The sequence below is a fragment of the Phaseolus vulgaris genome, chromosome 10 (assembly GCF_051622355.1).
Source record: "Phaseolus vulgaris cultivar YP4 chromosome 10, ASM5162235v1, whole genome shotgun sequence".
Lineage (NCBI taxonomy): Eukaryota > Viridiplantae > Streptophyta > Magnoliopsida > Fabales > Fabaceae > Phaseolus > Phaseolus vulgaris.
The window spans coordinates 40,835,274-40,850,540 of record NC_143507.1 but is presented as its reverse complement, the minus strand read 5'-3'; the positions used below and the strand labels follow the sequence as shown (position 1 = coordinate 40,850,540).

Here is a 15,267-nt window from a genome sequence, read left to right as displayed (position 1 = left end):
TTACAGAATGATCACATGGGTTCAATGCATTGGTCATAAATAAACAAGAACAAAATCTAAGTATTTAATCTTACATATATCATAAACAAATCTACGTTTCCAGATAATTAAACACTGATACTCCCACCAGCTCAACACTAGCTAGTACCTGCAACAACCCACAAATTTTTTCACTTCAATTAAACCAAAAAATTTCATAGTTATAGTGAACCAAATAGATCTACTTATATAACTTTAGCTTATGTATATAAAACACGAATTTAATTTTCATATATACATGATCCATGCAAAGTATTTTATGTCATTAACTATATTGAGAAATATTTTGAAAAAAGAACTTTGAAACTATATTTGTATATAGTATAAATAGATCTTTTATTTAACTGTAAATAATTTGTTAATTACTTATACAAGTTTAATTTATAAAAAGGTGAGATATCGTGTGTAGAGCTTATATATGTCCCTATAATCATTCTTCACGTCGCGAGTTTCGAATATAATGTATAAACATGTAATATACCTGTTACTTACTCGTTTATTTATTAAGTTAGTTTTTCTTAATTGAAGTGTAATTTTGTAAATTGTAAATAAATTATAAACTTTTTTAAGCAGTCGACTTTAAGTTTAACTCAACTTTATAAAACCGATTTATAAAGTGAGATTTGTACTAACTTACATACTATGAACTGATCTTATCTATAATCGACGTAGAATCTTTAATACATTCTCTTAGGTCGAAAACTATTAACTCGTGCGTGAGAAATTATATATATTTATGAATGATCTGATCTGATAGCGGATAACACAATAAACCTAACACACTCTTGTTAAAATAAGTTCTAAATTGCTCTAATACCATCTTAAAAACTAGTCTTTAAATTTAACTTAACTTTTAACAAAATGATGTTTTGACTCACTTATATACTATGAACTAAATTTATTTTCAGTCGATAATATATGATTTCTAATTATTTTTTTATCAATACATTAATTAGAAATAGATATTTCGTCTTCCTTCTTTTTATATCGAATTCATGGAAGAATCATGTAGTTACTCTTAAACTCAATTATAGCTATATGATAAGAAGAGTGTCAATACAAAACCGATTGTCTTTGACAGCTTGTCAGCTGATGATCATGTGTATGTCTTTATGTATACTTTTATATATTTCCATCAAATCCTACAATTATAGCTACACATAATTATATGTAGTCTCTATAAAATGAAATGATATTAAAATTTGTATAATTTATAAAAAGGAATATAACAATGTGATAGAAAAAGATAAAAACACATAAAAAAGTAATATTATATAAATTATCTTATAATTTTATTGTATAATAAATGCACGATTTCCTTTAATCAAATTAGTTAACTAGTTGCCTTGTTTTTTAAAAAAAAAAAAGATTAACTAGTGTCACTTTAAACTAAAATTCCTTTTTCTAACATTTCTCTAAAATCGGGGGTTGTTTTGAAGAGATACCAATAAAAGTTAATTAAGAAGATGATGAACACAATTAGAGTTTTGAAAATTGTGAATAAAAAAGTAGAATAATAAAGAGATAAATATGTAGTGTGGCTTTTGTCCCCTCTTTTTCCCATTGGATTGGCTGGCAAAAGGTCACAACAAGAGAAAGCAATTCGTAATTGCCACTTTTTAAGATTGATGAGAAGATGTTATTTTGACTTCCATGCTTGGACTTTTCTGGGTTATTTTGTAGGAGGGACCCAAACTTTACAAATAATTGGTCCATGACTATCATTTGGAAAATGACCTCCTTGCTTTAAAATGCATGCATACATCTCTCTAGTACCATATGCGTGGCTGTAAATTCTATGCCATGACTTGTTAAATCGATAAGATGTGTTTCAGAAAAAAAGGTTTTACATGCATGATATTATTTATGGGTGGTAATACGGGCTGTTCCATCCCGCATAGACTCATCCGTGTTCGACTCACAAAATGTGAGTTGGGTTGGCCCGTCCTGAGAATGGAGTGAAGATTTATTTCATTGACCTGTTCCGTATAAGAGGTAACTCCCAGACTTGTGAGTCAGCACGCATAAGGATTTCTTTTTTAAATTAAAATTTTATTAATTATAAAAAACTTATTCCTAGTGTTGAAAAATTAAATTTTTTTATCATTGTTTCAATTCATTCAATTAAGATAAAAATATAAATTCAAGAATGAGGGTTGTTAGAAGGTTTGATTAAAAATAATGAAAGTTTTTCTTTGCATATATTTTTCCTATATATGTATGTAAATGTATAAGAATATCTTATCAAAGTTTTGCTACAAAATATTTTAATGAAAATGACTAATTTTTAACTATCCTATTGAAATCTCTTCTTTATATTATTTTTTTATTAACAAATTTTAAATGTAAGACTTTACTTAAAATTAAACCTAGTGTCACTCTTCATACTAACTCCATGGCTAAACTAAAGACATGCTCTAAAGTTCCTTCTGCTTGCTTTTTCTTTTATGATCTGGATCCCCTGACCTGGTTTGGTTGTATTCGATTAAACATAATTGATTTATTTAGGTTGGTCAAACTGTACTGTTCTAGTGGGAAGTTAGTGACAAACTTTTGGGAGGAGAGGTTATTCATTTCTATGTTATTTTGTACATGGCTTGGATACCCTAAAGTGGTTCTTATTTATTTATTTTTCATTGTTTATAAAAAAAACTAACTCTTTTAAATGATTAAAATAAAACATTATTTTTTTAGTACATTAAATTCAATTTTTTCTTAAATAAAATAAATGTCACACTATAATAATAAGTAAATGGGATATGATTTTTTTTAAAAAAAAATAAATTATTTTTTATTTATGCGAGCCAACGGATCAACCCGCTCCGCCCCACTATTGGCCCACGTGGGCTCTGGATTATGCGGGACGGGTCAAAGTGGGTCAGCGGGCTAAATTAGTGAACCCACTCCACACTTTTTGGTAGCGGACTGCGGGTCAGCCCGCGGGTCAGCCTGCATTGTCCGTCCCGCATTGACATTCCTAATATTATTGTAAGAGTTTTTTTACCTAACCATTTGTTGTAAGGAAAATATTAATTGTATATGAACAATTAAGTGATTAATATAATTTTAAAATTATTTCATTTTAAGAATTTTTTTTCTCCATCTAATATGGTAAAATATTCTCAATACAATATTGTTAAAGTATAAACACTCTTATATTAAGAGTGTACATAAAAACATATGTGTATAAAGAAGAAAAAACAATAGTAGAAAGTGTTTGTCATAAAGTTTTTTCTGATTGACATATATATAGTGTTTGACTGAAGAAAATTGATTTAATAATACACAGATTATGAATTTAGCCTTAAGATGATATACTGATCTGTACCAACGGATAAATATATGATTATTAAAGATTAGATTCACAAAGCAGAATGTCTATACTATTAATATACAGAATGTTATTAGAGAAAAACGTATGCAAAGTTGCCAACAATTAACACTCTACCCTAATCAGTGAATGTGAGTAGCATCACTCACCTAAAATCATCTTATTACGAAGTTAAGGTCAATATTCTTTCAGACTTAGAGAATTAATTGTAAGAAATCCTATGTGGAAACGTTGAAGATTAAACATTAATTATCTATTCGTGTTCCAATCCATAAACAGAAATATTGGTATATTTTTACTTTGTTTAAAGATATTTTTATAAAATATTTCAACTTCAATTAATATCTAACATTTAGTAATAATAATATATACTTTTTTTTATTAAAGAATATATATTAAGAAATTAATAAAAATTTAGTGATGAGAAAATAAAGCCTTTATTTTTTTTTTCCATAGATGAGGAACACTCTTAAACTGGATGCAATCCATGATTTACTGCAAATCTTTTGCTAATAAAAGGCATTGCAGGAAAAGGGATTTTGGAACTGCCATACCTTAAATTGAAAGGAAATAACTTGAGTCATTGCCTTCATTCATGTGATTATCATCAAGGTTTAGTCCTGCTGCACTCACTTCCTGACCTTCTGGTTTGTGATTCTTAACGTCAAGATCAGGGTGGATTTTCCTCTTCAACATCTTCTTCATCAGCTACACAGCATTACAAATTTTACTTAATCAAACTAATTCAAGCAAATCTGCAATCTGTGGTTCCAACACTACATACATACATACACATAAATTCCAAGAAACAACCAAAAGTTTTACATTGTAATATATATTAGTTCAATGCAGTAAAAAGTCTGTGCATTGTAAAAAATGTTTTTTTTGTTGAATAAGAAAGTGTTATAGGGCATGATTTTTTTTGGGTAGTAACTTACTTTTTTTATATCTTTCATTGGATGGGGATTCTCCTTAACGCGGGGAATGAGCTTCTTGGCAAAAGAGAGTCCATGTTTTGCTTTAAGGTTTGGTTTTTCACTTGAAGCAAGGTGGCAGACTTTGGCAGGGTTAAGCTTTATCTTGACATCAGAATCAGCTAAGAAGAGATCAGCCAATGTGATTCTCTCTCCTTTCTTCTTCTTTTCATCAGCCTCCACATCGTATGATTCCATCACTTCATAAGAAATCACAGGTGGAGCCACAACGATTTCGTTGAAACTCCTAACCACATCCACATCATCATAGTTTTCACTAACAATATTCTCAAGGCTGTGCTCAAATGTGTTGTATATCAACGGATTCAGTTCCTCCTGCTCATCCACCATGATGCTGTCCTCTCCTTCACCATCTTCTTGTTCAACTTCAATTTCCAAAGCAAAGTATTCTTTGTGAGGGTTGATGGACTTCAAGGGATCATAGCCAAGAGTGCCAATGGTTAGAATTCCGTCTTCCCATCCACCAAGTGATTCAGTAAGGGCAACTTGTTTCAGCAAAGCTTGGCTGTCCGCGTTGTTAATTATAGGTTCAGTCTTTTTCATGTTTGAAGCAAACCCATCTGAGTGAATCCAAAAGATTCGTTAGAAGAGAAGATGACACTATTCAAGGTTGGTTAAGTATGGATCATATAATCCCATTGACTTGGTTAAACAAAGTTCATCAGAGAAGAAAAGTTGCCACTCTCTTGAAAAAAACAGAACAAAAAGAACTAACAACCTATACATAATCATGAAGATTTGTTTATAATGAGGCTTGTGAAGGATGAGATTTGTTAAATTGCAAATGAGAGAAGTTATAGAAAGAGGGTCAAACCTTTCAGAGAGTTATGATGAAACCTTTTCTGCACCCAATTGAAGATCTGTGACAAAACAATTCACGAAGATAACATGAATACCTATAAGAACACTACATATGATAAACTTCCAACCTCCAGATAAAGGACTAAAGGAAAAGTAGTACAATAAGTTGAAAATATGCATGAGGAACAAAATGGTTGTGTGCATGGTTTCAATTCAATCACCTTCATCGTTTTTTCTCGTTCAGAAAAGCTGGCCAGAGAATGGGGCTGTGCTGGGTAATATTGAAATGGAGTGAGGGAGTGTGGAGGTCAACATAATAAGGAACAGGAATAAACCCGCAAAGAGGACCAACATTGGTGGTTGAACTAGGCTGTGCCACGTGGTCACTGGCCCCCATGTTGTTCAGCCATGTTCATATGTCCGTAGCATAGTATGCTTGAAGAGTCATCATGTTAGTCTTCTCATCAGTACTTGTTCACCTTCACGTTGCACATGCTGATGGGAAGTTTTCATTTACAGAAACGTTTGGTGTTGTTTGTTTGTTTTAGATTTTCGTGGAATTGGTTTTGCAGTACTATTGATGACATATAATTGAGAAATGTTTTCAAATTAATTTTAATCACAAATTTGATATTGAAAGCTACGTTACGGTGTGGGAAATTATATTGATTTTGGTATAGAACTAGTAGGTCTCTTCCTGGATGATTAGTTTCTCTTTGTTGCCAACGTTTAACCCAAAATTTGCATGGGTCATTTTAACAAGCAGTTGGGATGCAATCTAAAATCCAGCTCGTATTGGTCCAGCTCATTTCCTAGTAATTGTTTCCTGTGTGTATTCATTAAAATTGGTTTAGTGATAAAACAAAATTGAAACAGTTGTATAAGATACTAAATTCGATCTTCATTATTGTAAAAAAGAAAGAGAAAAAAGGTTATTAATGAATGATAAAATCAAATGACTCCTTAATTCAGGAGGTTAAATTCATATTCTACAAAAGAAATTTGTTATGTGATTTCCTAAAAAAGAGAAATTGTTAAGTAGTATGTATACAAATTTGAGTGATAGTATCAATTATGACCATGTCTTTCTAAATATTATGTTATATATAAATATATTGTAATTGAAATTTGAAATAAATAAATATATTTAATTATATAAGTGAATTCGTTCAAAGGTCTATCACACTAAAATTATTAATTTCAGAAAAAAAAGCATATTGCGTCTATTCATTACCTTAAGTAAAGTACATCATGATTGAATTGTTAATTGATATTTATATATTAAATATTAATACTTTTTTTTACCAAAATATAGTTTAATTTTAAACAGATTGACGACAAACGTCTAATTGATTTTATAAAAGTTTATAATGTAACGTAATTAACTAAATTAAAAAGTTTAAACTTAATTTCCTTTTAATGGAATTTGTCATATAGTTAACTATTTAGTAAAATTTTAAAGATTTATGCAAGAAGCTCATTTCTTGCTAATATAAAAAAAATTACTAATAAGACTTAAATTGTTAATTTCACAAATTGCTAAATAAATTTTAGGTTAAATATGTTTTTTTCCTATATTTTTTTATGTAAAATTGTTACATAAATCAATTTCACGTAAAAATATAAAAACGAAAAATATATTTATCACTAAATACCATCAATTTTATAGAAACCTAGCAAGAAATCAACTTTGAATCAAAACTCAAAATTGTTTTTTTCCAGACGAAAAGTTCAGATTTATTTCGTTGTTACAGTGAGGAGTGAGTAGGACATTGAAGGTGAAAGTTATGGTTGTGGCAATATATAATATGTGAGTATGAGTTAACTAATGATAGAGTTTGGTGTTAAGATTATAGGTTAAGGATTAGGTGCCACGATAGTATCGTCCTGAGTTTTGGTTAAACTTTTTATTTAGTGGAGATTTTTCCTCATACAAATGTTATAAAAAAGGTTATTGTATTGTCTTGAAAATTAGTGGTCTTAATACGTGATTAGTGTTGGAGTGTCACATAATGATTTTGATTCGATGTGTAAATAACTTTGTTAGAGTTATATGTAGAATATTTTTTCCGTAAATTTATAAGTACAAGTATTGGTAAAAATAACTAGAGCTAAAAAGTTAAAACAAATTAAGAAAAAGTTTTAAAGTAAACTTCAATAAAATTTAAAGGTGAAAGGTACCACACTTTTTGTGTATAAAAAACTTAAAAGGCGAAAACAACAATAACAACAAAAATAATCTATATTCAAGGATTATGATTTATCAATGTAAATTTAAAATCATTATTATAATAATAATAATAATAAATCATATTTGACACGTATACAAAGAGGTGTAAACTATGTTACAAAATTCACTAACCAATAATTCTATTGTTGCAGTTTAACAATATAGTTTTCAAGGATGCTAAGGTAGAAGCAGAAGAGGTTTTATATATGACACAACTTAAAGCATGAGCAGACATGAAATATACTCTATCATGTTTTAATTATTCTCTTTCAGATTGGTACTTATATCTAATTCAGTGTTTGAAGTGCATCAGATTCAGTGTTTGAAGTGCATCAGGTAACTTATGGGAGTAAAATCTGATTAATGAATCGGTGAGATGATAAGAGTTTTTGTTGCTGGATTTATGTTAATTTATCTGCACTTGAACTGGTTGTGGACTATGAAAGGTACATGGTTGTAGGTTGTTTCGGGAAACAATCTTTTAGAGCGGTCAAGAAAGGTAACTATTTGTAGAAGTTACTTGGCTAGTTAGCATAGGGAAGCAATTGGTCTCTTGTTTTCTCTTGTTGTTTTCTCTTGAAGAATCAACGGAGGGACACTACCTGCTGGTATTGTTTTTTGTGGTTACCAAACATTGGCTCTACGAACTTATTGACATTGAATTGAAAAGTAAGAGGAATTATGTTGCTCAAATGGGATGATTAGACGTAGGAAAGATATTTGCAATGCTGGTATATAATTCTTATACAAGCCTTTAAATTTTTTTCCTATGTTGAAAGATATTTTGTATTTACTCTTTTGTTTGTCATTTTGCAAGAAAGAGAAAGACCTTGTTGGGAGTTATATAGGTGCAACTGATTTATATGAGTTATTTATGTTGTTGAAACAAGTTGTGTTGAGCAATTAGATATAAATTTTTTTTTAAGAGGATTAAAGTATTTCTTAAATACTTTTATTTATTCATTCTTTCTTAGTTGATAAAAAAACTGGTGAAAACCTTTCCACACTCTTATTTAAAATAGTATATTCTGCCATGTTTACTTTTATGATGTAACTCTAACGCTTAATTTTAAAAAAAATATATATATGTGTTATTATTCTCATTTCTCATAAATAATATTTTGACTAATTTTAATTTTTTTTAAATTAGATCCAACTTGAATACTTGAATACAAGACTAGAAGAAACCAGAAATGTTTCATCTTTAAGACATAACAATCAATGGTGATCCTATAAAACTAAATTGAAAGGTGAATAAGGGAAGACTTTACGGACTGGGGTTTCTTGGAGCCCCCTAATATTTTTTCTATTCAAAATTTAATATATATATATATATATATATATATAAAATTAAGAGAAAAAAAAGAATTTTTTTTATCAACAATAAAAAATAAATAAATGGGAACCATTTCAGAGGTGGTCCAACCCATATATATAAAGAGTTAGCGTCTTACCAACCTCCTATCAAAGGACACCTTCCAACTTAAATAAGGAACAACCAAACTAAACTCAAGAAAGCATTAAACAACCAGCCTCATACAATCCACTAGGTTCAAAACCCAGTTGGGGTACGTAAAGGGATTACAACAGGACTTTGCAAAAATCCAAGACCAAACATACCTGTACTAGTGCCAATACTTTGAGCGCATCTACCACGCCCTTGTCGAAGGTCACAAAGTTCCTATGTCTCCAAATTCCACTCACAACACCAACCCAAATCGCCCCCCAAACGTCATTAACCACATCAGAAGTCGAACACAACCTGAATTGTTGGAAGTTTACCAAGGATCCTTGTGAATAACCAACGACACTCCTAGCCACTCAAAACAAAGACACCACACCCGCCAGGTAAACTCACAGACTGAAAACAGATACTTGGACGACTCTTCCACCTTCCCACACAAACCACACGTCGGATTCTCTACCACCACCCCTCGCCTTCCCAAATTTACCCTAGTAGCAATCTTATTCTCCAACACCCTCCAAGCAGTGACAAAAAAAAAGAATTATTGATGTAAGAATTATATAATAATATTGAAGTACCATTTACTTTTATAAAACATTTTGTTATTATTTTATATTATGAAAATATTATATTATATTAATTATAGATATATTTTATTTCTCTTTCATATTATATATTACATATAATTATTTCTTTCTTTCTAAACAAATCCAAATATTCAATACAGTTTTTTTATTTTAAATGTTATAAATAACTATATTTACAAGTATTTATTAACAATCCCTTAATATTTATTTGATTATAAATTATTTTATCATTAAATATTTTTTATTAATCTTTATAAATGTGTAAGCTTAATTATAAACATCATACAAGAAGTTGTCACACAATTTGAGTTTCACTAACAATTACTCTCTTTTTAATTTCTTATACTCCTTCCATTTACTTCTCATCTTTTGGATTTTTTCAGAAATGGTGAGGTTTTAACATGTTGATCTAAACTCATTATGATATAGTTATTGAAAAAACAAAATAAGATATTATTGTTTTCAAAACAAGTTGTCAATGCGTAATTATTGTCATAACAGAATACGAAAATATAGTTTGAACATATTATTGACTACTTTGGTCTGATGAGTAATAAATTTATTATTATTTAATAATTTTTGGAATATAATTATTGGAAAAATCAGAATTAATTATTTCTTCTCTGTGTAGATATAAAATGAACATTTGTATGAAGATTAAACATACAAAATGGACATTTGCAGAAAAAGTAAATATACAAAAGAAAATAGAGTAAATTATAATAATGACACAGGTAAGATTAAGATTATAATATTTGTTTATCTCATTTTAGGAGCGTAATATTTAATCTCATCCAACAAAAATAAAATACAATGTATTTCTAACGTTTGTTGAAAAAAATAATGTTTCTCTAACCTTTCAATAGGATTTTTAATCTCACAATATGATGGATATCGATTCTCTAATTTATTTTCTACGTTGTTTTTCTCATTTGTTTGTTCATCTCTTTTTCACAAGTTTCTTTTATATATAAAGAGAGAGAAATATTTCTTTATAAAAAAATATATCATTAATGTTTGTCATATTTCCAAGATACCTTGAAAAGACTATCTTCAACTCTTTGGAATGTCCATCATTCATAAATTCAATGAATCAAGTACCAATTGGTCTCCCATCAAGTAGGAATTTTCAACAACAATTAATGAGATTTACCTAAAAATTATGATTGATATGTATAAATAGTTGCTATATATTGTGATTTAATTTTGATGAATGGCTGGGGATCAAGATTCATAACCTTAATAACTGCTATTAAGTCCTTCGCTACAATATATGTCTCATGATTACGGTGGCACACTCTCAATGAGAATGAAAGGACAAATACAACATTAACGTCAACAATTTTATTATTCAGACATGAATTTTTCCAATTCATCACTAAACAAATACCATTTTTGTTTCATGACTGTGTGATTTGACGAATTTTTGCAACCATAGTGTTATTGGTGTAGGATTAGAAATCGATGTATATTAAGTGTGTGTTTGGATTGGGGAGTGGATGTGTAAGGATTTGAGGGAGTGGATATGTGAGGATATGAGAAGAAAGTGCGAAGAAAGTGAGGTTGTTTGGATTGAGGTATGTTAGGGTGGATGTGTGAGAAAAGTTTATGGGAGTTTGTGAGTGATATGATGATTGTGAGAGAGTTTTTTTTTTTTTTTAAATTGTTAAATGTTACTTTACAAATTTATTCATGCCTATTAATGTTTTTTAATAATGAAATGAGCTATTTTTTTTAGAAATAAACAGCTTTCACATATTTCGTAGATTTAAAAATAAAAAATAAAAAATAAATATATATTAAATATAAATATATATAATTTAAAAATTATAATTAGAAAAAAATATATATTCAACAAATTAAATAAAAATAAAACTTCAAAAAATTTATTAAAATTTTAAACATGTATTATAAAATTAGAAAATAAATAAATAAATAAATTAAATCATATATAAATAAAAGATAATATTTTTTATTATTAAAAACCATATAATAATAAAAAAAATATAATGTAATTAACAGTAGAAAATAATTTCATAAAAAAATATTATCAAATAAATTACAAACTCATAAATATAATAATTATAAAAAATATATTAATATAAACGCAACAAAAAATTAAATAAAAAGAGAACTTTAAATAATTTCTTTAAATATTAAATATATACTATAAAATTAGAAAAAAAAATCACATCTTATATAAATAAATAAAATACTATAATATTAGGAAAAAAAAAGTTTACTGTCTAAAATATATATTATAAAATTAGAAAAAAAAATCACATCTTATATAAATAAATAAAATACTGTTTTTTAATATTAAAAACTCTTGTAGATGAAAGAGGGTAAATTCATAAATAACAGATGCTGATGTGGCTTTCCCTCTACATCTGTTCATCTTGAGGGGAGAGGATATTTACTGTTCACAGTATATCCTCTCCTCCTCTTCCCTGCAAAACCTTGGATCCAAACCAGCGATATTCTCTCACTTCTTTCCTTGTGAACAGTACATCTATGGAAGCAAACAGAGCCTAAATGAAACAATAAAAAATTATAGCTACTTACTATATGGATTGAAATATTCCTTAAATGATTCATATATATATATATATATATATATATATATATATATATTATTGCTGATAAAAAATAAAAAAATTATGATGCGTTTAAAAAATTCCATCTAAAGCACCTTCCACAAACTATCTAAATTAATGACGAGGTTAGATTTGCAATTTCAAAAGTTTACACAACCGCTTTGTAAATTTTCTAAAAGAGAACCCTATAGCAATAGAACGTGACATTTGAGTTTAGGATCTCACAGTAAGTGGTTAATTAAATTTCAATATTTTAAAAATAATTTTTATTTCCTGAAGTAAATATATAGATATATACAAGTTGAGTTCCTAATATATTAAATGAATTAATTTTTATTAGGATTTTTTTTTTTAATTTGTATTCAACTATTCAAAGACATTTTTTAGTAAATTTACTCATGAATGTACCATGAAGAAGCTACAATACGCAGAAAATGGTGAGGGTTATGTAAAGATGAGCTTTCAGTGGTGATTCATGTTTTTTAGTGAAGAGAGATGAACAAGAAGAGGGTATATAAAAACAACACAAAATTTTCAATATTTTTAATGAAAGTTTAAAATGTTTTTTACAAGTAAATTTTAAGGTCAATTTTATTTGGAAGTTTGAACATTGAAATGTCAAAGAATATCCGACCACGAGATATTGCTGGTTGGTGCACAGTCACATTAATGAACTACTTGCTGTTGTTATTTTCCATTCTATCGCTATGTAGGAAAACTTTTTGATGTCTGTGGACTAGGGTTTCATGCTCCTTATCCATCAAAACATAATTGAAATAAGAAATTATAAATTTAACCCCTACTTCACCTTACTACTCAGGTCACTACTGTTTAATTTTGATAATTTTTCTTGCATTAACTTCTATAATCCATTTCTCTTTTCTAATATTCAGCTTGAAGGAGAAGATAGTGATCAATATTAATGCTAAAACTACAGGTACAACACTTGTGGGTAAGATGATGAGTTTTTCTTCTTCCACAAGTAGTGAGTACGAATATCAATTATCAATTTGGTGGTGAGATATTTGATATATATACATATATATATATATATATATATATATATATATATATATATATATATATATATATTACTCACGAGTGAGTTACTTAAATTGCTGTCTTCACCCTTTTGGAGACTGTTGTGATTGGGACTCATCAAAGTTTTTTTTCTTCTATTTTTTTTATAGAATTTTGTGGAAAAAGCTTTCTTTATATGGCCACAGCAAATCCACCCCCACTTGATATCAAGATCTTCACGTACAAAAATGTGTAGTTAATATTTACACGGGCATCAAATAATTAAAAAATCACAATTCTTTTTGTTTTTTTAAATATGTATCTTTATAGGTAAAGAGAACCTAGATACTACCTGAGACTAGTAGTACAATAGCTCATGTGTTGGTGATTCTTTCCTTTGAGTCTCCTCCCACAAATATTGATGTTCAGTCGAAGTTAACCTGAAAAAATGTACTCTGACTATCAAGTAAGTACTAGCGTACCTTACACCTCCGCAGATGGTTTATTTATAGTGTTGGTCATGGACCCTTCTTATGATGTGCCAGATTCCAGTTATTCGTTGATGTGCATCATGATCCCTGGTTATTAGGGAGGTATATTGGTACATAAGTATCTTGAAATATCTGAAGAATATTTGGGTCAGATATTTACCACGTATTCTGGGATACGAATTATGACTCATTAAGGGCTAATATAGCTGTCGTTACTGCCATCATTTATTGCATGTTTTAAGGTATCTTTTGACTCGGACAGTCGGTCACCTCGGTTAAGATCGGCTCGTCGACGGGTACAAAATACAAACAATTTTGTTCAAGTGGATAAAACTAGTAAAAACAAATAAAGTTTCTCATCAATTTGAGACTATAGTGAGGATGATGTATTTATCTTCTCGCTTGTTTGTTGTCCACTAAGGACGGTATAAGCTATAGTCCAATGAAGTCTTCCTCAATGCTGCAGTGTCTGCCACAACAACGTACTTTAATTTGTAGCCATTTTCTAAAGAAGATAATTTAGAATATATTGATCTAAAAAGTAGGTCCATAATTCATAGTGTGATTGTGTGAAGCTGAAGAGGGACAATGTAGGAGGCAAAGGTTCCACGAGGGCAAACCAGACACTCACAAGAAGAATGTTCCATGAAAGTGAAAGCTTAGTTGGAGAAGGTTTCCAAGAAGGCTTGGCCAAGAGGAAACAAAGTTAAGGGGGCATTTGGATGACATTCAAATGATGGTACTATGTTTTGACTCATAGCTAATTGTCTTGTTGTAGCATTGAGCAAATGCTTTGCACCAATTGGGTTGCACCCTTCATCTATTGTCTATTAATGGGTCTTGGTGTTGCCTTAAAAACAAATAAATGGCTTTGGATTCTTCTTAAAGCTAACCACTATTATCTCTCCCTAACTCAAAGGGTTTGTCACATATATGTGCATATAGTCAAGTGGGTCATTATTGAGTACTTCCATGTTACTAACTTACAAATTTAGCTCACAATTAAAGCAAATTTTTAGGAACTAGAAAGATAACTCTCCACACACACACAACTCAGGTTAGAAACTAAGCACATTTAATTATACCATTATCACAATCCTTTGAGGCTTCTTTCCAACTTTTCTTATGGACAAAAGGGAAAACCTTATGGAAAGTTAGACAAAATACATTAAACAAGACTTTTCATCACAAACGAACTGCATGACCTCCTCTAATATGAGTATTATTATTCAACAAAATTGGTTGGTCTATAACAAGATAAAGACTTGTCCGAACTAGACTGCAATATGTTGGTGCTACAGTCATTTTTTGTAAAATTGTACAATTCAATCTCGTACGCAGAATTGAGCTTTGACATTATTATTATAAATAGACTAAGTGGAAATTGTTTCAGGAGATTTTTTTAGGAGTTTAAACATATTAATGGTCTTAATATGATTGTATTTTGTAGCATATCTTTTGTACTATGTATTTTTTGTACTATATATGTTTTGTATAAGGTTGTGGACAACTAAGTATATCTAAAATAAGTCTTCTGGTTCTTCATGTACTTACATTGGAGCAGGGTTCTAGAGAAACATTTTGATGATGTTAGTTTTGAAACACAAAAATATGTAGTTCTTTTGGGTTTTGTAGGTTTGGTTAGAGGTCCTTTTTGTTAGATTTTCTCTTTGTAATAGGGTTAGAACACCCCTCAAATGTTCTATATTAT

At 29.1% G+C, this 15,267-nt stretch overlaps 1 protein-coding gene across 1 annotated transcript; it reads right to left on the bottom strand.

Annotated features, from left to right (window-relative positions):
* On the bottom strand, positions 1-5,524 carry LOC137818633 (protein TILLER ANGLE CONTROL 1). The gene is made up of 5 exons (XM_090296198.1): positions 5,388-5,524; positions 5,180-5,225; positions 4,309-4,925; positions 3,925-4,078; positions 1-148 (listed from the first exon to the last, which is right to left on the bottom strand). Exons 1-4 carry the CDS (start codon positions 5,391-5,393, stop codon positions 3,926-3,928), a joined length of 822 nt encoding a protein of 273 aa, XP_090152324.1. The 5' UTR covers positions 5,394-5,524; the 3' UTR covers positions 1-148; position 3,925.
* Between the last annotated feature and the right edge of the window lie 9,743 nt (positions 5,525-15,267).

Excerpts from the sequence above, each read along its gene's own strand:
- LOC137818633 (XM_090296198.1), bottom strand. Across the intron at positions 4,926-5,179 it reads TCATCATAACTCTCTGAAAG|ATGGGTTTGCTTCAAACATG; the intron begins GTTTGACCCTCT and ends GGATTCACTCAG. Across the intron at positions 4,079-4,308 it reads CAATGAAAGATATAAAAAAA|CTGATGAAGAAGATGTTGAA; the intron begins GTAAGTTACTAC and ends AATGCTGTGTAG.